At 35.0% G+C, this 24,220-nt stretch overlaps 1 protein-coding gene across 9 annotated transcripts; it reads right to left on the reverse strand.

Annotated features, from left to right (window-relative positions):
- Positions 1–66: 66 nt before the first annotated feature.
- On the reverse strand, positions 67–3,155 carry LOC111916358 (pentatricopeptide repeat-containing protein At3g22470, mitochondrial). 9 transcript variants are annotated; one of them, XM_023912025.3, is made up of 6 exons: positions 1,167–3,155; positions 977–1,091; positions 795–865; positions 590–666; positions 403–470; positions 67–305 (listed from the first exon to the last, which is right to left on the reverse strand). In XM_023912025.3, the coding sequence occupies exons 1-2, from the start codon at positions 2,985–2,987 to the stop codon at positions 1,077–1,079; spliced, it is 1,836 nt and encodes a 611-aa protein (XP_023767793.1). In that variant the 5' UTR covers positions 2,988–3,155; the 3' UTR covers positions 67–305; positions 403–470; positions 590–666; positions 795–865; positions 977–1,076. The 9 variants fall into 9 exon arrangements, with proteins under 9 accessions (XP_023767793.1, XP_023767794.1, XP_023767792.1 ...); XM_023912026.2 differs by having other exon boundaries at positions 965–2,716; positions 2,954–3,154; XM_023912024.2 differs by having other exon boundaries at positions 965–1,091; positions 1,167–3,154.
- Positions 3,156–24,220: the final 21,065 nt, after the last annotated feature.

Genomic DNA, 24,220 nt, shown 5'->3' on the forward strand with positions numbered 1-24,220 from the left:
TGCTTCAGCGGAAATAAAAAAGAAACATAAAAACTAGAAATTTAATCAGCAACAACACAAGGCAAATGGTAAAAGTCTTTAGGTAAGGTTTTCCTTTGTAATTTTCAAAGGAAGGAATTTTGGGTATAATGCATTGAGATCAACTAAGCATTACAACATACAAATACAACATGAAGAAGCTTTAGGTTTATTAGTGGGGAAGAGAGGATCCTCAATAAATCATGTGAAAAAACTTGGATGTTGTAACACCTTCTGGACATAACTCCCGTTCACTAGGTTGAAAACTCCAGGAGTTGACTGCATTACTAATTTGGGTGTCACGAGTCAGATCTCAGTTATAGCCCATAAATTATTTGCTATATAATAAGACATTAATAAAAAGATGAGAAATTGATATCTTACATCTTCTCCATATATCACCCTCAATGGGCGTCAAGAACTTGATTCATTGAGAAGCTATCACACTATTACTACAAGGAAGTGCAAAGATTAACTGTGTATTAATCTTGATTATCTAATCAAGTAACAAGATAATAAGCAATAACATATACAAAAGTCAGAAAAATGATTCAAGTAGAGAAAATAAAACCTCAGATCTTGTGGTTTGATTGACATTAAGCTTCACAAGCATCAATTCCCATTCTACTAGAAAGATCTTCCTTCCACCTGATGCATCAAAAATTCAAAACAGAATCCAACAACTCAGAAATTAACTGATTAAGACAATTAAGACAGAAATTACACTGATTAAAAACAGAAGACAAATCCAGTAGATCCAGCAGAAGCACATGTACCTGGTCAGATGAGTTTTCATGAAATGTGGCATCTAGACAATCTTGGAAAAAATCTTTCTTTCTTGATTAACCTGCACATGATTAAGCGATTAACAATCAAAATATCTCAAAGCTTTTCATATGACAAAAGGCAGCAATGTAAACAGAATTTGCAGGGTTTTTCTGCTTACAGCAAGCCATACAGCTGTGCTTGGTCTTCCTTAGCCTTGTGTCTCCATGGAAGACATGAAAACAGCTTCCCAACAAGATCTCTTCTTTCATAAGGCCATAAACCATTTCTGCTTACACCATTTTTTTCTGCATGTAGGTCATTTATACAAAGTTTTAATTTACTTTATTTGTCGATGTAAGTCGAAAAAACTTTTTAAGCACCTCCTTTGATGCATTATCCAAGTTTCTTTTGTTCAACAAGTCGACTAGGTTTGTTGATGTGTTTGCATCTGCAGAAAAACCAGCATCAACCATTCTTCTCACAAATTGAACAGCCATTCTCGTCTCATTCCATTGAATATACCCCTGAATTATTATATTAAAAGTAAAACCATCTGGCATGCATCCTTCAATCATCATTTCTTGCAACAACTGATATGCATCCTTGAGTTTCCCATTCTTAAATAATCCATTCATCAAAATATTATAAGTACGAATATTAGGCTGCAAGCCTCTTGAAGAAAGATCCCGAAAAAGCCCCTCACCCTCATCAACTTTCCCAGCTTTGCACATTCCATCAATGAGAATGTTATAGAGAACAATGTTAGGAGCCAATCCATCATCTTTCATTATTTTGTATAGTTCAATGGCCTTGTCAAACTTCTCATTTTTAAATAAAGAATCTATCAGAGTAGAATAAGTAACAATATTTGGAACTAGGTTATGATGTTTGATGTCATCAAAAAGAATTAGTGCATCCTTGAGTCTCCCAACATGACACAAGCCATTGATGAGAGTGTTGTAGGTCACTATAGTTGGAGTAACTTCCTTTTCAGACATTTCATTCTTCAGACTCAAAGCTTCACCTATCATTTTGCTCTTGCAGTATGCATTAATCAGGATATTATATGTATAAAAACCAGGCTGAAACCCAAAAGCAGGGAGTTTCCTAAAAAGTTCCTCACCAACATCAATTTTTCCGGCTTTGCACATACCATCAATGAGGATATTGTATAGAGTAATATTAGGGGCAACTCTAACCTCTTCCATAGCTCTTTCAAACACGATTGCCTCATTAAATTTGCCATTTTTAAACAAAAAGTTTAACAGAATTGAGTAAGTAACAACATCTGGAACCAGACCAGAATCTTGTATTTCATCAAAACGTACAAGTGCATCCTCAAGTCTACCAACTTGACACAAACCAGTAATGAGAGTGGTGTAGGTTATAATATCAGGAACTATTCTCTTTTCAGACATTTCCATGAAGAGGCTCAAGGCTTGATCTATCTTTTTGCTCTTGCAGTAACAGTTAATTAAGATGTTATAGCTGATAACATCAGGGACACACTGATATGATATCATGTGATTGAGCGTATTATGTGCTTCCTCAATCTTGCCATCTTTACAGAATGAATGAGCTAAAATGTTAAAGGTCACCACATTTGGTGAGATGCTTTGAGTTACCATTTCATCGAAGAAACCTTGTGCCTCTTCCCTTAAACCTAAATTGCATAAACCTTGAATTAAACAATTGAATGTGACAATATCCGGTTGAATACCTTTATCTCTCATTTCGAAATAGATATCCACGGCTTCAGTAACACGTCTGCTTTTACAAAGCCCATTGATGATGTTATTGTAATGGGTTGTACTTGGATTACAGGGTTTGCTTTTTTCCATCTCCCTGTGTGTAGGAAGAGCAGGTCGGGCGTCGCCTGACATGCAGAGCCTGTTTATCATCCGGAGAGTTACTACATCAGCTTGAAACCCTAAAATTGCTTGAGAAATGTTACGATTGGCATGAATATGATTAGATTGATCAATAGGGGCAATAGATGGAGTCTCAACTATCCGATTAAACGGAAGCAACGAATCTTTCAGCTCACAGCTTTCGTTAAGAATTAATTTTCGAGAGGGAAATTGAATTTGAGGATTTATAAAAGCAGCAAGAATATTATTTTGAAACAAGAAAACCGGGAAACAGAGGTAACCAGGAAGCAACTTACCATTTCGACGAAGAACAAAAGCAGCCTTTCTCATTGGCAAGGCTATGTGCCTCTGTCCTCTAAACCCTAAGTAAACCCTCAAATTGCCTAGCCCATCATGAACTATACTGAATTCAAGTAAACTGCCTCATCATACATACTAAACTTCGATTATTTGGACTACGGTCACCTAGGCTAACAACTACGTCGGGTTCAATGGCAAGAGACAGTAATTTAGAAATTCTAATTTGGTAGATTTTAATAGTTTTAAGTCAAATTATTATTTTATTAATTGCCATATATATATATATATATATATATATATATATATATATATATATATATATATATATATATATATATATATATATATATATATATATATATATATGGCAATTAGTAAAATAATAATTTGAGTTAAAACCATTAAAATCTACCAAATTAGAATTTCTAAATTACTGTCTCTTGCCATTGAACCCGACGTAGTTGTTAGCCTAGGTGAGATTATTTTGTTTTTACTAACTATTGTGTGTCAGAATACACAGATCTAGACCACCGGATAAAAAGAATCAACAGTCATGATCTGAGGGTCTATGATATTACAATAGGGTAGCATGTATCATATAATCACAAAATTTTTAGCAAAAGGGTAATTTGGTCAATTAACCTATTTTAAAAAAGGAAATTTTCGGATTTTAAGGGATCATTAATTCCCTTATTTTTAAAAATCTGAATTTTTTAGATTAATTATAATTAAATTTTAATATTATTTTTAATAATAACCGATTTTATTCTGCCAGAATGACAAAAAGTCAACAATAAACTAGTAAATATATTTGCGGTTTTATTCTTGCAGAATATGCTTTCATTCAAGATACTTTTTATATTAAACATGCTTAAAGAATTATACAACATATTATCAAGAATAACATTTTCCAAGGAATACAAATTTTATTATTTTAGAATCACTATTTACATTCATCTATAAAGAATAAGACTATAAACAATTATTACATTCATTTTAAAAAAATTATGACAAACAATGGTTTAAGGATTACATTTACTCTTAAAGATTAAAACTAAAAATGGTTAAAAAAAAAAACATCAAAATCTAATAAAAACACTAATCCATTCCGAAAGAATATTATTGTTAAGAAACAATTTATAAATTCTGTTAGAATGCACTGTTGTTCTCCATGTTTCCTTCATTTTCCACATTAATGACAACTTCTTCAAAACCTAAATCCACAAAGAAAACATAATCAACTTTCAGATATTAAAATTTTTAGTGCATTAAATAGAATAAAACAATAAATTCCGATAAATTCTAACAGAATGCATTTATATAAATAATTTTTTATAGAATACATTACAGAATGCACTTAAATCATAGTCTTTTCTTCTTTATGCATAAACATTCTAAAACATGTATAAATGTATTGGTGAATGACATAATAACTGGAGCATAGTAAATTTGTCAACATTTCTAACTCGTTACAATTATATGTTAGTAAAATTTATAATATAAATACATTTCTATTGTATAGGATGAAATACACCAAAAAGTTACACTTTCATAAGTAATATAACTTTCATATTCTCTCTAAATATTCTTCTTCTCTCTTCTCAAGGTTACTAGTTTGGTTTTGTTTTAAGCTATATAAATTACGTTTAATTTATAACGTGTGTGTGTGTGTGTGTATATATATATATATATATATATATATATATATATATATATATATATATATATATATATATATATATATATATATATATATATATATATGTGTTCATTTTTTTAATTTAAATAAATAAACAATAAAAAATAATTGGATTCAATTTAAAAATTTAGAATTTGTAAGGAAATTGCATTTATGAATTTAATATACATTTAATATTTCATTTATTATATTTAAATATTATATGAAATTGAATAAAATAGAATTTAATCTAAACTTACCACAAAATGGTGTGACATAATGTATTAGAGAGGTCCAGGGTCATCAGCATATTGAAAAACATTTATTTCAATAAAGAAAACAAGACAAAAAAACATTAAAAAAAAAATAAAATGGCTATATAGTCATTTCATCTTTACAGTGATGAAACATGTAAATTTACCGATATAAAAGAAATGTGCGAATTAACTTTATAAAATAATTGTTTTTTTTAAACGATAAATCTAATCTATTCCTACCTAAACTACTCTTTAATTTCACATATATCCACGACGAGACTTGAACCTTCAACCTCAATGAGGGAGAACAACACCGAATACCGTTAGACTATGAGCCTTTTTATACATATATTTTTGGGGTTAACTAAAAAAACACATCATTTTATCATATAGAATAGGGTGAACATTTGGACTAGACCGGACCGGTTTCAGAGAATATTGTGGACCGTGATCGGACCGGATAAGACTTATTGGGTCCCGATTCAGGTCTGGTGTTTCCAGTTCTTGTAAATTGTTGGACCGGTACAACTTTACATGCATACAATACAAGTCGTTAAAACACATTTTTTGGGTTTGTTATGTTACAACTCGTAAAAATGAATACATTTCCACTTCTTGTGTTCATTGGACCGGTCAAACTTTGATTATTTATACTATTTGTTTGGACTTTGAATCAAATAAGTTAATGACTTTATCATATTTTATGGATAACTAATCTATAATATTATACCTTGCAAAATTAATTTTTCAAATAAAAGCACTTAAAATAAATCAAGTTCACCTAACACAAACATATAAAATTAATTACTGTAACACCAGAAATCATAGTTTAAAATTTGAAATCAATCCAACTTAACAAACGTTATAATCTTATCTTTCGTTGGCCCTTTCCTCATATTATTGTCATCTAAATCTAACATGTTTAAAGCTTATGCAATTTCTACATAAACACAAAATGAAAATATTGTTAGTATTTAATAAAAAGTAATAATTTAAAAACTTAAATATTTCAGTTTGATATCCTAACTTTGAAGGATTTTAACTCATTTAATAATATCAAAAACAAAAAAATTATAGTCTAAGTTCATCTACAAACTCTAAATTACACATTAGAAAAAATCACATGTCAATCCGACTTAAAACGAATGAGAAATGTTTTTTGAAAGAATTTCATAGAATACAAAATTTTAAATTTCTTGTTGAAAATCTAAAATATTTCAGTTTTGATATCTCAACTTTGAAGGATTGTAATTCATTGAATATAACACAAAAAACAACCAAATTATTGTCTAAAATCATCTATAAATTCTAAAGTATACATTAAAAAACCGCATGTCAATTCTGTTGGATTAGTGTCTAAGTCCATAACTATTTTGGTATGTACTTGACCCGATGGTGCATGGTCCTTTTGGGTTGCCTTCACCAAAGCAACTTGATTGGAGAAATAAATAGAGAGATAGGTTATTATGATTTATTAATATGTTATAAGAATAATATATTAAAGGAGAAATCATATTTGTTTAATTAATATTGGTCAATAATTAATTAAGAATTAATTTTGTGGTCAAATGTAATTAATTAAACTAGAGGGGCTGAATTGTAATTATGTGATAGTTACAAAATAGGGTAAGGATTATCCTAAGAATAGGTTGGACGAACTTAAGGTGATAAGGCCTTAGAATTCGACTATGATAAGGATTCAAGGCTTATCTTATGGGTTGCTTGGTGAACAAGCAACTAGATAAGGATAAGGACTGAAACCTTATCTCTACACCTATATAAACACCCCTTTGGCTCATAATTTCGACTAGACCTTCCCAAGGCATCTTAGGGACGAATTCTTATACCTCTCCTCTCTCTTTATACCTTCTCCATTTGCTCTTGGTGTTTGTAAGTCATTAGAGGAGTGACACTTTTGACTCTAAGCCTTCCAAAGTCAATTCAAGGAGATTTGGGATTGTTATTGCTACATAATAATCAAGGTAACATTATAAACCTATTCTCATGTTAATATGATTATTTGAATGCTAGAATTAGGGTTTATAGTCTTGGATAACTTGCATGTACAATAGAGAAACCTAGATCCAAGCATTAGGGTTTGTATGAGCACATAAGATGTCTTATGACCAAAACCCATCAGTGGTATCAGAGCCAGGTTGGTTTCAATTGTATTGATGCATTACATGTTCAAAAAATTTGATTTTTGATGTTCTGGAGGCTGGACTCGCTGAGTCCATAGCTGAACTCGCCGCGTCCATGCAGACTCGCCGAGTCCAAGCTTGACTCGACGAGTCAACTCGTCAGATGGAGTATATCTCGGGATTTCTTGTTGTTTTTGCTTTGGGATAGTTACCTTATCATATTAGATTAATATAAATCCGATTTTATGATATATTCGACTATATTCTTGATCTAATTGAAGATATTTATCAATTAATAAGATAATTGTTTCCTTATGTGATAATTGATTAATTATTTTGACTAAATTGATAAATTGTTTTGCAAGAAATCATTAAATAAATCAAATATGGATAATTATGTGATTAATTGTTAATTTAGATTATTTGTTATTTGATCCTGTTGTTATGAAAAGTTTCACATTTTCCCCTTAGGTTTTATAGTTTAAATTTGAACCCAAAAGTTTTGTTGTTTTGAAATTTAAATAGTTAAAACCCTAATGTTTTGAAAAAGGTTTCAAAACTTGCCCTCAAGTTTTGGAATTTAAATTTTGATTAAATGGTTTAATTTTGATGTATATTTAAATTCAAAACCCTAATGTGTTGAAATGTTTCAAAACTTGCCCTCAAGTTTTGGAATTTAAAAGTTGATTAAAAGTTTAATTAGGAATGTTAAATTCTAAAACTCTAGTATAGTTTTGAAAAAGTTCAAATCACACCCTTATGGTTTTATTAATTAATTAAGGTGTATAATTAAAAGAGGTTTAATAAATCCATAAAAGTTTAGGTTTACAATTTAATTGAATTAAAAGTATAATTGTTAAATTAGACCACCTAGTATTTTGAAAGTATAAAATACACCCTATACTACATATATATATATATATATATATATATATATATATATATATATATATATATATATATATATATATATATATATAACATTAAAAGTCTAACATTATATATGTATGAGTAAAAGTCAGTCTTACCGTTACCCACCGCACTCTTGACTAGTGGAGGGTCGTTAGCCGAACGGGTAGGATGGGACAAAACCTTGCATTATAAATATAATGAAGTATAAAAGTAACTAAATGTTTTCATAAAATTCCCAATCTTAGTTACTTAGGAAAAAGTGAATTGATGCAATTCCATGAAATTACACTTTGTGCCCTTGCGAAGACGTTAGTGGAGCGTGTGTGGTTTACCGGCACACTAAATGGTTCTAAGCAAAGGTAGCAAAGGGTGACTCAATGTTTGTCATAGTTCGGTGGAGCGTGTGTGGTTTACCGGCACATCGAATAGGTGACTGTAACATGTGAGGGCACCATGTAAGTTTGCATGGTTATTCACACCCGCTTTGTGATCCTCGGCATCCCAGTCACAAACAAGAGGGGCATATCGAGATTTAAACATGCCATTGAAAGTTCAATGAATCTCAAAGGATCTAGGAGTTTTCATAGATTTAAAACTTAAATTTCTTTTTCGTTTTTCATGGTGGAAATTAGTGAATCGTCATTCACTTACCTTCAAATGTTCTACAATTTGGGTTACGACATCCCTCTCCCGAGTTGTAGAATATTGTGTTGGGTCCTAGCCTTAGTATCTCATTTGGGTGATTTACTAAGGACTCAATCAATCAACTAACTTGAATTTGTTTTCTCCCGTTTTGTAGATGTCAAAGTTTGACAACTATGGTCTTCTCAAATCCCGTGGAACAAGCATTCCACATGAAGATGATATTCCACGATTCGATCAAGGAACAAGAGATCATGTTTCACTTCCTCCTCCTCCTCCTCCAATTATTCTCCCTAACCCACAAGTTCAAAGACTTGAAAAGTTCAAGATCACTCAAGCCCTTTTGGCAAGTAAACATAAAGAAGGAAAGTCGGTGTGTGCACACGTCCTAGGGATGAAGTCACACATTGATAGGTTAAGAATGTTGGGATCCGTTGTCTATGAAGAGATGGCTGTTGATTGGGTTCTTCACTCACTTCCTAAATCATATAGTGAGTTCGTAAGAGAGTACTATATGATGAACTGCGACGTGACCCTTATAGATCTCACCTATATGCTTATTGCTTCTGAATCAAAAATGATTTGGCGCAATAGAAAAGCAAAGTCGATCGGTGAATCTGCCTTCAAGAACTCTATGGATATAGAAAATGGCAACGAAAGACATGCTATGATCGAAAAGTTTGATCATAAGAGAAAGGCAATGTCTGAAGTAGTTCCTTGTCATGTTCCAAAAGAGTCAATTTGCTATTATTGCCAAGAGAAATGGGCATTGGAGACGAAGCTACCCTATTTACCTAAGAGATCTAAGAGACGGGAGAGTCAAAACGTATGACTTTGCTTTAGGTAAAATCCATTGACTAACTCTTTTAAGCTTCTATTCTAGATTCTTAATACATAATGTGATAAGATTACAATTGATGTTTTGTAGGATCGAAGAAAAGAAAGGAAGCTTAAGGGAAGAAGTGAGCAAAATCTAACCGTGAAGGAATGGATTTCGATCGCATTTCTCGAAGATTAGATTCTTGAGCTACTACTTAGAGTTAGAATTAGATTGCTAAGAAAGATGTATTAGCATAGTTTTTCAATGAATTGCATTGTAAGGACAAAAAAAATTTTCCGCAATAAAATAAATTTTGATTTTATATTATTTATTTATCCTTGCAATGGTGTATATGAAAAATTGATGTTTGGATGTTTCTATTATTAGCAATAATGGATTTGATTCTTAGTTATTGAAATGTCAAAAATTTAACAAATAGGGAGAGTTTCTCGTCGCCCAAGTTTCAATTGGACAGAAACTTGGAATTATGCAACTTGGTTGCACGATGAATGAGGAATTTCATATTTGGAAATTAGACTAATTCATTGATAAAGTGTCAAGTGAAGGACTAGGAGATCGAATACACAAAGTTGCGTGTTGATCAAGTCCACCATAAGAGTAACAAAGATATTCGTCATGATTTACTAAAGGTTTAGTAAATATGATTATACTTATAAGATTAAGTGTAATTCTGAATTGATTAAAGGGGTTTAAATCAATAGCAAAACGAATAAGAAGAATCAAGTAGGCAGAAAGATAAAAGTTTCTTCCTTCTAAGAAGAAGGGAGAGTAGCTTTTATGCTTTATGATAGGTCTTAATGATTAAGAACCATATCTCAATTGATCCTCTAAATGAGTCTTAGCACAATTGTATGTCTAAGAAGAGGAATCAAGAATTGAAGAAATGGTTAAATCAAAAGGTCAATCGTACTTCGTTCCAATAACAAGTCTTAGAGTTAAGATTGTGACATTGAGTGGATAAGTATTAAGAAGGTTTATAACATTCATCAAATGTGGAAAGTTGTGATGTCTTGGATAAGGCAAAGACCAACTAGGACCAATTTATGAAGCGTTTTGATAAAAGCTACACTAACTCTTGAATATCTGTTTGTCAAGAAATGGTTATTGACAAGAGAGTCTTATATGTCAAGGAGTCAGTGAGAGTCTTAATAGTCTTGAAAGGTTTCAAGAACAAATCAAATAAACCTTATCGATCATCACTAGCACACGAGTTGAGGTTTACAACCTATCGTGATGACATTATTTTGTTTCCGTGCCAATCCAATCGAGTTAATTATGCATGTGAGTTCTATGAGTTCTCATTTTGAACGCATAAAAGGCAAAACACCTTAATCAATGAAAGGTACATTGATAGGAAAAGGTGAGCTGCTTAACTACTTGGAAGACATGGTGGGCAGCTGTGCTACCATAAGGAAAGAAATCAAGATTAAGAAAGTTCGGTCCATATGAGTTTGAAGTTGTCATAAACTTTGGTTCACATGGATAGGAACACATACACCGTTTAAATCTAAGTGTCATAAGATTTCCTCCTTCATGAAAATGATTATGAGAAAATGCTTTCACTAAGAAAGATTTTAAGAAGATAGTGATTGTAAAATTGCATTCTCGAATTCGATTATGGTTACGGTATCCCTTTCCATAATTTGAATTGTGAGGTTTGCCAATTGTTTACACACACATATGAACTATCTAAGGCAAAGGTGTATAAGTTCAAGAAACCTTGATAAAAGATTATCAAAGCACTAAGTATAAGAAACATGAACTTAAGAAATTCAATAAGCATTGTTTTTCTAAAAGTTAAAGATGTTTATGAATACATGTCGAAGCTAGTGGGAGCATAAGTGTTATGTTTTATAATAATTATCATGATAGTGGGAGCATAAATGTTATGATTGTATGATTATTAAGGCAAATATTGCAAGTTGGCAATATTAATTATAGAAAACAAGAGTCATTTTGTACAAAGTCGTAAGGATGGAATAGTTGTTTTGCTATAATTAAGGGAGAGAGAATATTATGCTTCATTTCAAATCTAAAGGCTTAGGTTGTGGAATGTTAATAACTTAGTCAAAGAAACATAGTGTGTTCTTAAAATTTCGATTATGATTACGGCATTCCTCTTCACAATTCAAATTTTGAGAACATAGCAAATAAAACATTATGGCAGAAGATTAATGAAGTATCAAATCTTTATGTAAGACATTTTGCATCGTGTCCCATACACTTCGGGTATTGGATCGATTGCAAATGCTATAATATTTGACCATTCTAAGATTTTTCAAATGTCTAGCGCATTTAGAGGGAAAAAGGACAAGAATTGGTTTTGACTAAAATAATTAAACAACTATCAAAGGACAATCCAAAGTTCGCCGAGGATTGGTCGCTTGTGAGTAGTTGGAAGTATAGTATTGGAAAATATGGAAATGTTTCCATATTAGATGGACCATATCGACATTATTATGAATAGATAAGATTCTATTAAGAATGAGTTGTCATATGGAAAATATGGAAACGTGTCCATATTGGGATTTAAATATTTAAAAAAAACCTATGACTAGATTAGAAACTTTTATGCAAAAGGATGTTCAAAGGAAAATACTTTGAGTGAGAGACATCACATCTTAGGAATTGTATTGTAACAATTTCCGATAGAGGACTTTCTAATTTCATTGGCAATAGTCTTTGTGACCTTGGTGCAGTGACATTACGAAAGGATCATTGCATAAAATGTTATAATCTAACATATTCCATAAGTGGCAGGAATTCGATATTCTTTCACTTATGAAAAAGGATTTGGGGTTGTGAAATGAGAATGATTGGAAATATGCTCAATTTGGTCTATTTCACAAAGTAAGAACCATAGGTAAACATTGTGTGCATACTAAGAGCATGGGACAAGTGTAATAATTCAAGTAAGAAGTTGATTACCCGAAACGACAAATAATGAGTAATCGATATGGTGATAAATAAAAGGTGTTTTATTTATACTCAAAGGTTTGAGACCATATCGGATTAGTATTATTCTTGTGTTTCACTTTGCATGTTTTGACTTCCAGAATAATTTAATTGGTTAAGAACAGTCAAATTATTCAAACGGGTCACAGTCGTTCATATGTTGGAAGTAGATATGAATGAAGACTGTCGTGAATTGATGTGTGGATTGTCTAAAGAGCATTAGACATAAGCAAATGTTTGCTGCAACGTTCATAAGTGCTTATGAATATGAATTTGAGCATTGGATCAAACCCACGCTCACTTGGATCACTCCATGAATTGTATCACGAGTGATTGGTGAGACGATAACATCTTATATTCTTGAAACCGAGATGTGTGAGTTGTATCTTGCAAATCGGTTGCACATTGATAATATGTAAACACACTAGTAACTTGGTGTTATAAAACATATTGTTGTGTGTGATTTGGTTAGTGAGTGCAAGCAAGCATTGTATCAAAGTTTATCCGTTCCTTTTATCCAAAGTAGGATAAAAGCGATATCTTTGGGCCCCTCGATGATTTAGTGATGACAAACGTAAATGCTCGGCCGGGCTAGGGCTAATTTGATTTGTTCAATTAGTCAGTTGTCATAAATCGGAATCGAGATATAGTACGAAGAGAATGATTTGAAATCATATCTCATATGATATCTAGAATGGAGGAATATATGATCTCTTATCTAAGGACACGCGTATCTGATAGGATCAGAGTTGACAGCGGCTTTGGAAAGCTACGATTGCAGATCAGGATCTGAAGTCATACACATAATAGTTATTAGACTTATCCAAGTGGGAGACTGTTGGATTAGTGTCTAAGTCCATAACTATTTTGGTATGTACTTGACCTGATGGTGCATGGTCCTTTTGGGTTGCCTTCACCAAAGCAACTTGATTGGAGAAATAAATAGAGAGATAGGTTATTATGATTTATTAATATGTTATAAGAATAATATATTAAAGGAGAAATCATATTTGTTTAATTAATATTGGTCAATAATTAATTAAGAATTAATTTTGTGGTCAAATGTAATTAATTAAACTAGAGGGGCTGAATTGTAATTATGTGATAGTTACAAAATAGGGTAAGGATTATCCTAAGAATAGGTTGGACGAACTTAAGGTGATAAGGCCTTAGAATTCGACTATGATAAGGATTCAAGGCTTATCTTATGGGTTGCTTGGTGAACAAGCAACTAGATAAGGATAAGGACTGAAACCTTATCTCTACACCTATATAAACACCCCTTTGGCTCATGATTTCGACTAGACCTTCCCAAGGCATCTTAGGGACGAATTCTTATACCTCTCCTCTCTCTTTATACATTCTCCATTTGCTCTTGGTGTTTGTAAGCCATTAGAGGAGTGACACTTGTGACTCTAAGCCTTCCAAAGTCAATTCAAGGAGATTTGGGATTGTTATTGCTACATAACAATCAAGGTAACATTATAAACCTATTCTCATGTTAATATGATTATTTGAATGCTAGAATTAGGGTTTATAGTCTTGGATAACTTGCATGTACAATAGAGAAACTTAGATCCAAGCATTATGGTTTGTATGAGCACATAGGATGTCTTTGTTGGATTAGGTGTCTAAGCCCATAACTATAATTGGTATGTATTTGAATTGATAGCAGCACAGTCCTTTTGGGTTGCCCTCAAACCTAGCAACCGGACAAGGAAATTATGAAAGGAGAGATATTAATTTATTATAAGATTAATAAATTAATATAAATGATTTTATTAATATGTTAAAAGATTAATATATCAATAAGAAATCATTTGGTTTAATTAGTTGTTAACCAGAAATTAATTAGAATTAATTTTGGGGTTAAAAGAATTAATTATAAGGTGCAGGGACTAGTTTGCAATTATCTAATAGTTGAGTGGAAGGCTCTAGAACCCCTTGGATAAGGGTGGACGAAATCTTTAGGGGAAACCCTAATAATTTCGTCCATGGGGGCTTGGATAAGGCCCTTGGGTTTGCTTAGGCCCTAAGCAAAGGATAACTAGGGTTTTCCTAAACCCTGGATCCCTCAGCTATATAAGGAGCCTCCTGGTTCATGTTTTGGTCACTCTTTTCTTTGGAAGAAACCCTAAGGGCCGAAATTTTGCATACTCTCTCTTCCCTCTCTCCTCTAATTTCCTTCTTGCTAGTTTGGGTGTGATTCCATTAGAGGCATTACACTTGTGGTGCTAAGCTTCCAAGAAGATCAAGATCAAGATCAAGGGAATCATCAATTGTTTACTATAACAATTGAAAGGTATGTAATTACTAAACCCTAGTTTGTAGATTTCGATTATAGCCTCTCTCCTCTAGGGTTCTTGTTTTGCAATTCAAAGTTGTATGTTCAATAGATAAAACATAGATCCAAAGTAGGTTGCATGTGAACTTAGGAATTGTTTTTCTAGTTTATTTGTTTTACCTAAAACCCATCAGTGGTATCAGAGCCATTGTTTGTTTTAAATTGAATTGTCATAATTGTTGAATTGCAAATTAGGGTTTATAGCTATTAAGCCCTAAAGGCCATTTTTTCGATTTTTTGGGTTATGGATCAAAGGGTTTTTGAAAACCCTAGCCTCCAAAGAACCCTAATCGAAATTAGGGTTAGGGTTTTGAAAACCCTAGCCTCCTCCCTTGTGAATTTCGAAATATGCTAGAGATTTTAGGGTTTCTTGTTTTGGATAATTATTACTTGATTAGATTAATTGGATAATTATCCTTTATCCCTAATTTTCGAAATTTAGAGGGATAAGGATTAGGATTAAATTAATTGATTAATTTGATTAGATAATCCTTACAAGATTTAATAAATTAATTAAAAGTTAATTAATAGATAAATATTAAATCTAATTGGTTAGTTTATTTAAATTTAACAAATTTAATAGTTTAAATTTCGAAAATTTATATAAACTCTTGGAGTTTTAAAATGTTTTAAAACACACCTTATATATGTATATATTATAATTAAAAGTTAAACATTATATATGTATAAGAATATGGTCAGTCAAATCGCTAGTATGCCTCATTCACGAAGCTAGTCTATAAGGGGGGTATAAGGAAATTGCCTATAAAATGGTAGTTGAATGGGTGTCCACTCTCACCCACCGCTTCCTTGATTAGTGGAGGGTCGTTAGCAGAACGGATTTGATAGGACAACTACTCCTCATTAAAAGTATAATGCTATTAAAGAAAGTACTAGAACACTATTTTTCAAAATCCCAACTCTAGTTACTTTAGGAAAAATGTGAAAAGTATGCTAATCCATGAAATTGCACATTATGCTTTATTGGTCGTTAGTGGAGCGTGTGTGGTTAACCGGCACACTAAAAGGCACTAATAAAGAGTAGTAATGGGTATCTTATAATTATCATTTTGATGGAGCGTGTGTGGTTTACCGGCACATCAATAGTTAATGATAAAGACAATAAGGTTACCAAGCACATTTGCATGGTTATTCACATCTAGTTTGTGATCCTCGGTATCCCAGTCACAAATCGTAGAGCATAATCCGAGATTAAAACATGCCATTAAATAGTTTTAATGTATCTCAAAAGAATTAGGAATTTCACTTCGTTCATTTTGTCTAATGGTGGAATTGGTGAATCGTCATTCACCTACCTTTGTGAGATTTGAACTTGGATCTCGGCATCCCATTTCTAAGTTGTAAATCGTCATAGTTGGGTCCTAACCTTGATATGATATCTTTGGGTTATTATATTGAGGTGTCTTGGAATCTAACTAAAACTATCTTTCTTTTCAGATGTCTGCTCCTGGAAACACTTCTGCTTCATCATCCTCCAGCCACAACTTCTCTCTACTAAACATCTGCTCCAAAGTCGTTATGGATGGCTCAAACTATAACGATTGGATGCGTAACATCAAGATGGCGCTTAGATTTGAGGACAAAGAGTATGTCCTTGAAAAGGAGCTCAAAGAACTTGATGAGTCAAAAGCCACTCCCGAAGACTATGTTGCCTACAAGAAACACTATGATGATGCTACCAAAGTGGCATGCATCATGGTTGCAACCATGTCCCCAGAATTGCAGAGGTACTATGAGGACTACTGGCCCTTTGAGATGAACAAGGACCTTATGGAAAAGTACCATAAGCGAGCTCGTCAAGAAAAGTTTGAGGTAGTCAAGTCACTCATGGCTTGCAAGATGAAGGAGGGGGAATCGGTTGTATCTCATGTGCAAAGAATGCAACGCTACATAGAGCGTTTGGTCAAGCTCAACATTCACTTCGATGAGGAATTGGCCATTGACATGGTCTTGAACTCGTTGCCTGATTGTTATGGTCAGTTTATCTTAACTTACCATTTGAACAACACTGAGCAGACTTTGGCCCAATTGCACAACTTGTTGCAGACAGCTGAGGCAGGGATGAAGGGTAAAAGTATACCCTCTACACCTGCAAGTGCCCCTGTCTTGGCCATTGGACAGGGTAAGGGGAAGAAGAGGAAAGGTCCTCCCAAGCAAAACTGGAAGAGCAAGGCTCAAGCTGTGTCATCTAGTAATGGCCCGAAGGCTAAGCCCAATGGTTCCACTCCCCATGTTTCTGATCCAAAAGAGGCCACCTGTTTTTACTGCAATCAAAAGGGGCATTGGAAGAGATCTTGCCCACAGTATCTGCAAGATATCAAGGATGGCAAAGTGAAGCCATCCTCGGCAGGTATTTACACTATTTCTACTAATAACTCATTATCTTCTCGTTCATGGGTCCTTGATACAGGATGTGGTTTTCATATCTGTTCTGATTTGCAGGGGCTAAAGGAAAGTGAGGAGATAGAGCATGGGAGGATAAACTTGATCATGGGGAACAGAAAGTCTTCACCAGTGACCAAGATCGGAGTTTATCAATTATTGCTTAGTAATGATGTTAGATTAGACTTAATAAATTGTTGCTATTCGTCTGAGATGACGAGAAACATTATTTCATTTCATGCATTGTTCAGACAAGGTTTTAAATATTCTTTTAATGATTTGAATGGTTCAATTTCTGTTTATAAGAATGGTGTTTTTGTGTTTGAAGCTTTACCTTGTGATGGTGTGTATGAAACAGTGACTTGTGTTGATAGCTTAGGAAATAGTGTACTTAATATTGACTTGTCTAATAGTGTAGACAAGGCATGCTTGTGGCATTGTCGTCTTGGACACATTAACAAGAAACGCATAGCCCAACTCCAAAAGGATGGAGTGTTGGAATCATTTGACCTAAAATCAGATGATATGTGTGAATCTTGTCTTTTGGGAAAGATGACAAAATCACCATTCACAGGGTCTTGTGAAAGAGGTGAAGGTCTGTTGGATCTCATACACACAGATGTGTGTGGGCCCTTCAGATCAACCACAAGGGATGCTAATCGATTCTATGTGACTTTCACTGACGATTATAGCAGATATGGTTACATCTACTTGATCAAACATAAGTCAGAAACCTTTGAAAAGTTCAAAGAGTTTAAGCATGAAGTCGAAAATCAATTAGGCAGAAAGATCAAGATACTTAGATCCGATAGAGGCGGGGAGTATCTTAGTACCGAGTTCAACGACTATCTGAAAGAATGTGGGATAGTCTCACAATTGACTCCTCCTAGAACACCACAGTTAAATGGTGTAGCTGAGAGGCGTAATCGAACCTTGTTAGACATGGTTCGTTCTATGATGAGTCGTGCCTCGCTTCCTATTCACTTCTGGGGGTATGCCTTAGAGACAGCCGCCCACATCCTCAATCTTGTCCCTACAAAGAAGGTTGCCAAAACACCTCACGAAATGTGGACAGGGAAAGTTCCCTCGTTAGCACATATTAAAGTTTGGGGTTGTGAAGCTTTCGTAAGACGAGAGACTCACGACAAGCTAGCAGCCAGAAGTGAGAAATGTGTTTTCATTGGTTACCCAAAGCAGTCTTTTGGATATTTGTTCTACAGACCAAGTGAAAACGTGGTGTTTGTAGCTCGAAGAGGAGTCTTTCTGGAAAGAGAGCTCATATTCAAAGAGGACAGTGGGAGTACCATTGACCTTGAAGAGATTCAAGAGTCAGCCAATGAAGGAACCTTAAATGACACTAGCACTCAACCAGAGGAAACAGTCCCTGTTGAACCGGTTGATAAATCATTACCGCTTCGAAGATCCACTAGGGTGAGTGTGCCACCTGAGTTGTATGGTTTTCATATTACTTCAGATGGTGACACATTCATAAGTGACAGAACACTGGTAAACTTAGATGAACCAGTGACTTATAAGGAAGCAATGGCAGGCCCAGAGGCTTCCAAGTGGAAAGAAGCAATGGACAGCGAGATTAAGTCCATGTATGACAACCAAGTTTGGAATTTGGTTGATAGTGCACGAGGTCGGAAGACAGTTGGGTGCAAATGGATCTTCAAGAAGAAGACAGACATGGATGGAAACGTGCATACGTTCAAGGCTCGACTGGTTGCAAAAGGTTTCACTCAAACCCCAGGGGTTGACTATGATGAGACTTTTTCGCCGGTGGCTAAGATCAAATCTATTAGGATATTGCTCGCCATAGCTGCCTTTCATGACTATGAAATCTGGCAGATGGATGTCAAGACTGCCTTCCTTAACGGGAAGTTGGCTGAGGATGTTTACATGAGTCAGCCAGAGGGTTTTGTTGATGCAAAGTTTCCCAATAGGGTATGCAAGCTTGAGAAATCCATTTATGGATTGAAACAAGCATCTCGCAGCTGGAATCTTTGCTTCCATGAGAAAGTCAAAGAGTTTGGTTTCTCTAGAAGTGAAGATGAGTTTTGTGTGTATATCAAGGCTAGTGGGAGTATAGTAACTTTTCTGGTATTATATGTCGATGACATATTACTCATTGGTAACGACGTTCCAACCTTGAATGAAGTTAAGTCATGGCTTGGAAAGTGTTTTGCCATGAAAGACCTAGGAGAAGCCGCCTATATTCTTGGGATTAGAATATTGAGAGATAGAAAGAAGAGACTAATTGGACTTAGTCAGAGCACATACTTGGATAAGGTACTAAAGAGGTTTAGTATGGAAAATTCCAAGAAGGGAGAGCTACCTATCCAAAGCAATACCAAATTGAGTAAGACTCAATGCCCGAGTACAGATGAGGAAATAGATGACATGAGTCGTGTACCTTATGCTTCCGCTGTTGGATCAATCATGTATGCTATGACATGTACTCGTCCTGATGTGGCATTTGCTTTGAGCATGGTCAGTCGCTATCAGGGAAACCCAGGTAGAGCTCATTGGATAGCCGTGAAGAATATACTCAAGTATTTGCGAAGAACGAAGGACTGGGTCCTTGTACTTGGCGGCAATGATACTTTGAGAGTAGATGGTTATAGTGATGCCAGCTTTCAGACGGATAGAGATAACTTCCGTTCTCAATCAGGCTGGGTATTCTTATTAAATGGAGGAGCAGTTACTTGGAAGAGTTCCAAGCAAGATACGGTGGCTGATTCTACTTGTGAATCAGAGTACATAGCAGCAAGTGAAGCGTCAAAAGAAGCAGCTTGGTTGAGGAACTTCATCGGGGATCTCGGAGTTGTTCCAACCATCCAGGAGCCTATGGAACTGTTCTGCGATAATGAAGGAGCGGTAGCCTTGACAAAGGAACCGAGAGATCATGGTAAAACCAGACATATCGACAGAAAGTACCATTTCATCAGACATAGAGTAGAAGAAGGCCATCTTATAGTGAAGAGGGTGTCATCTGAAGATAACCCAGCAGATCCCCTCACAAAGGGTCTGAGTAGGGCTAAGCATATTCAGCATGCTCGGAGCATAGGACTGAAAGATGATATTAGTTTTAGTAGTTAGATTGGTTTTGTTCTGAAACTTGTAACAAAGTAAATGTAATTGACTTTTGGTGATTAAATAATAAAGTATTATTTATAAGTTTGGGTTCTACCTTTTGTCAATTGTTTATTATTGTGTTTAAATTTTGCATGTTTTACTTCCCGAATAATAAGATTATTCAAACTCCACAGTCGCTCGTACTTTTGGAAGTAAGTAGTGAATCAAGACTGTCATGAACTGGATTGTAGATTGTCTAAGGATAGACATGGCAATAGATTTTGCTGCAACGTTCATGAGTACTCAGAAATTGAGATTTGAGTATTGGATAAACCCTTGCTCAGAGTATTACTTCATGGAATCCATCACGAGTAATACTGAGACGATAATATCTTATAATCTTGAAACAGAGATATATGAGTTGTAATTTGCAAATCGGTTATGCATTGGTAATACGAAAACGCATCAGTAACTAGGTGTTATAAAACGTATTATCATGTATGATTTGATGAGCAAAAGATACAAGTATATGAGTCAATGTTTATTCGTTCCTTTTCCTTAATGGGAAAAGCGATATCTGTGGGCCCCTCGATGATTTGGTGTTGACTTATGTGCTGGGCCCAGCCAGGACTAAATTGATGTGTTCAATTAGAAGTCCTACATCATCACTAATCAGGAATCGGGAAACATAGATTCTGGACAAAGAGGTTGATTGCATTCCATGTCTTTTGTGACATCCCCAAAATCTCGGCCAGAAAAGACCGATTTTCATTTATGCTTTTAAATATTTTCAGAGTAAATCCTTTTGATTTGAAAGAGTTGCGGAATTTGTTCCCAAAACAAAACATGATAAAATAATATTTATCAAAGCATTTCAACAAGAGATGCATTTCATTATATAATCAAAACTCGGGATGTCATGTTCCGATACAGACCATAAAGCATAAACGATAAACATTACAAGTCATTCAACAAATATATACATATACAGACTTGTAAACAAAACAACAAGATGATCCATCCATCTTACGCCCTTGTGCCACTTCCTGTAATACAAATAAAACTGAGTGGGTCAGGCTTGGGAGCCTGGTGAGCATATAGGGTTTTCAACCCACAATAAATAAGTTATATTTAATTTCACCAACCAATCACTATCCCGATTACCCATTCCCGTTATCCTCACTTTACGTCCCTAAAACAACTATCTCAAGGGACCTAATCTAGGATTTTCATCGGGACGGACATCACTGCGAAGGGGTTTCCTCAACAATAGATATCCTAAAGGCAACCATGAGGGGGATAGAGTACACCGGTGAACACATCGTTCACAACACCTACAGGTTATGAACCTGCTAGTGTTCCACTGGACTGTCTAGAAAGAGTCCGTGGTCGTTATCCATACTCCGCTGAATAACTAGATCAACAACAACAACAACAACAACATCGAGGCCTCTCATCTGTTTATTACACACCAACTATCTACCCATGTTCTACCCAACATATTAGTAGATAAGAATATATATTTTCATACATAGTTTAAAACCTATATATCATTTTCATTCAATATATATATTCCATATAACAGATGAGGCATACCACATAACACGTATTTCATAAAGAAATAAGCAGATCTATAAGATAGAAGAGAGTGAATACTCATTCACACATAACACAACCAAATATATACACATAGCACGTATTTTTATATAAAATACTTCGTATTATTGTATTAGAAGAAATAACTACACACTCACCTGATCAGAAGACGATCGGACAGCACTACGGCTTATAGGAGTAGTATTCCTCAGCAGATCTGGAAGATCTTCACAAAAATCGACTTTTCGCGGGCAGAGCTTCGACTCGGGAACCGCGCTTCTCGGGATCTTCGGGATCTCGGGACTTGCCTCGGGGCTAGAGTATGATACCGGGGCTTCGGGGTAGCTTCGGGGGTAAAAATGCAGAGCTTCGACACGAAAATGAGAGGGAATTGGCAAAAATACCCGGAACCCTCGCATCCTATTTATAGGAGGCTGGAGCCTCGGAGTACGCGGGGCGTACTGCGTTACGCGGGGCGTACTGCCCAAAACGTCATTGCTTACGTATCCGAAGTGCTCGAGTGCGAGTGTCGACATCCCTCGGAGTACGCAGGGCGTACTCGAGTACGCGGGGCGTACCTCGGATCAGATCGGTGACTCCTTCGGATAATGCTTCCGAATTTTGATTTATATTTAAATACAAAATGATTAATAAACTTCGGAAATTCATAACTTCTTCATACGAACTCCGTTTTCGACGTTCTTTATATCTACGGAAAGGTGAGACCATGCTCTACGACTTTCGTTTAGACTCCGTCGGCTAATTTTGACTTTATTTTTATTAATTATTTTTAATAGGCCGCGACAGAAACTTTCGTTATAAATTCATAACTTCTTCGTTTGCCGTCCGTTCTCGCCTAACTTTTTATCGCTTCGATACCAACAACGAGACCTTCGATCCTCGTTTAGATTGCTTCGGCTAAAAACTGCTCGATCTCAAATCGAGTATTTCGGGCTGCACACCGCTAAGCCGGAACTTCGATAAATCATAACTTCCTCATACGAAGTCAGATTTGGGCGTTCTATATATATTCGGAAACCTCGTTTCAACTACTACAACATAGATCAAAGATATTAAGTTTATTTTACACTTAAATTTTGACGCTTATTTTTATTCTTAATTAATCAAACCACATAATTAAGCAATTAAGCACAAAACACATAATACTCAAATAATACAATCTTATTATTTCAAAACGGGTTACAAAGGTTAACCTAGACTATTATATTGCTAAAAACGGCAAGCCCGGAAACACAGGCGTTACAATTCTCTCCACCTTAGAATGATTCCGTCCCCGGAATCACACATCAACAAACAAATGCGGATAGCGACCCATCATGTCACTCTCCGTCTCCCAGGTGAGATTCGGCCCATTCGTGTGTTTCCATCGGACAAGCACTAACCCAACCATCTTGCGTCGCAATTTCTTAGTCTTTCGGTCAACAATTGCCTCTGGTTCTTCAATCAACCTTTTGTTCTCATCAATTCTCAATTCAGAAATTGGAATTATGTTGGGAACTTCTCCCGTGAACTTCCTCAAATAACACACATGAAAAGTGTTATGAATTCCATTCAGTTCTTCTGGTAGTTCGAGCTTGTAAGCTTGGTTCCCAATCCTCTGAAGAACTTTAAACGGTCCAATAAACCTTGGACTTAACTTTCCCCTTTTACCAAATCTTATAAGTCCCTTCCACGGCGAGACTTTAAGCAAAACCGAATCTCCAACTTCAAAAGTCATCGGTCTTCGCTTTTTGTCAGCATAGCTCTTTTGACGATCCTGAGCCGCTAACATTCTTTCCCTAATTATTTTCAACTTTTCAGCAGTTTGATGAACCAACTCCGGTCCCATAAACTGCTTTTCCCCAGCCTCAAGCCAACAAGACGGCGTACGACACTTCTGTCCATACAAAGCTTGGTAAGGTGCCATCTTAATGCTCGAGTGGAAACTATTATTATAGGAAAATTCTACCAACGGTAAATGTTCATCCCAATTACCTAGGAATTCCAGAGTACATGCTCTCAGCATATCTTCAAGTGTTTGTATCGTTCGTTCGCTCTGACCATCAGTCTGCGGATGGTAAGCTGTACTTAAACACAACTTGGTACCCAATTCCTCTTGTAGACTTTTCCAAAACCTCGATGTGAAACGGCTATCACGATCCGACACAATCGTTAACGGAACACCGTGAAGCCTCACAATTTCCTTCACGTAAGAATTCGCAAGCTTATCCATAGACCATTTCTCCCTGGCCGCTATGAAATGCGCACTCTTAGTGAATCGATCAACGACCACCCAAATCATGTCGTGACCATTCTTTGTTCTGGGCAGTTTAGTGACAAAATCCATAGCAATGTCTTCCCACTTACCCATAGGCACAGGCAAAGGTTCTAAACTCCCGTACGGTTTTTGATGTTG

Source organism: Lactuca sativa, chromosome 2, assembly GCF_002870075.4.
Source record: "Lactuca sativa cultivar Salinas chromosome 2, Lsat_Salinas_v11, whole genome shotgun sequence".
In the NCBI taxonomy this organism is placed as follows: Eukaryota; Viridiplantae; Streptophyta; class Magnoliopsida; order Asterales; family Asteraceae; genus Lactuca; species Lactuca sativa.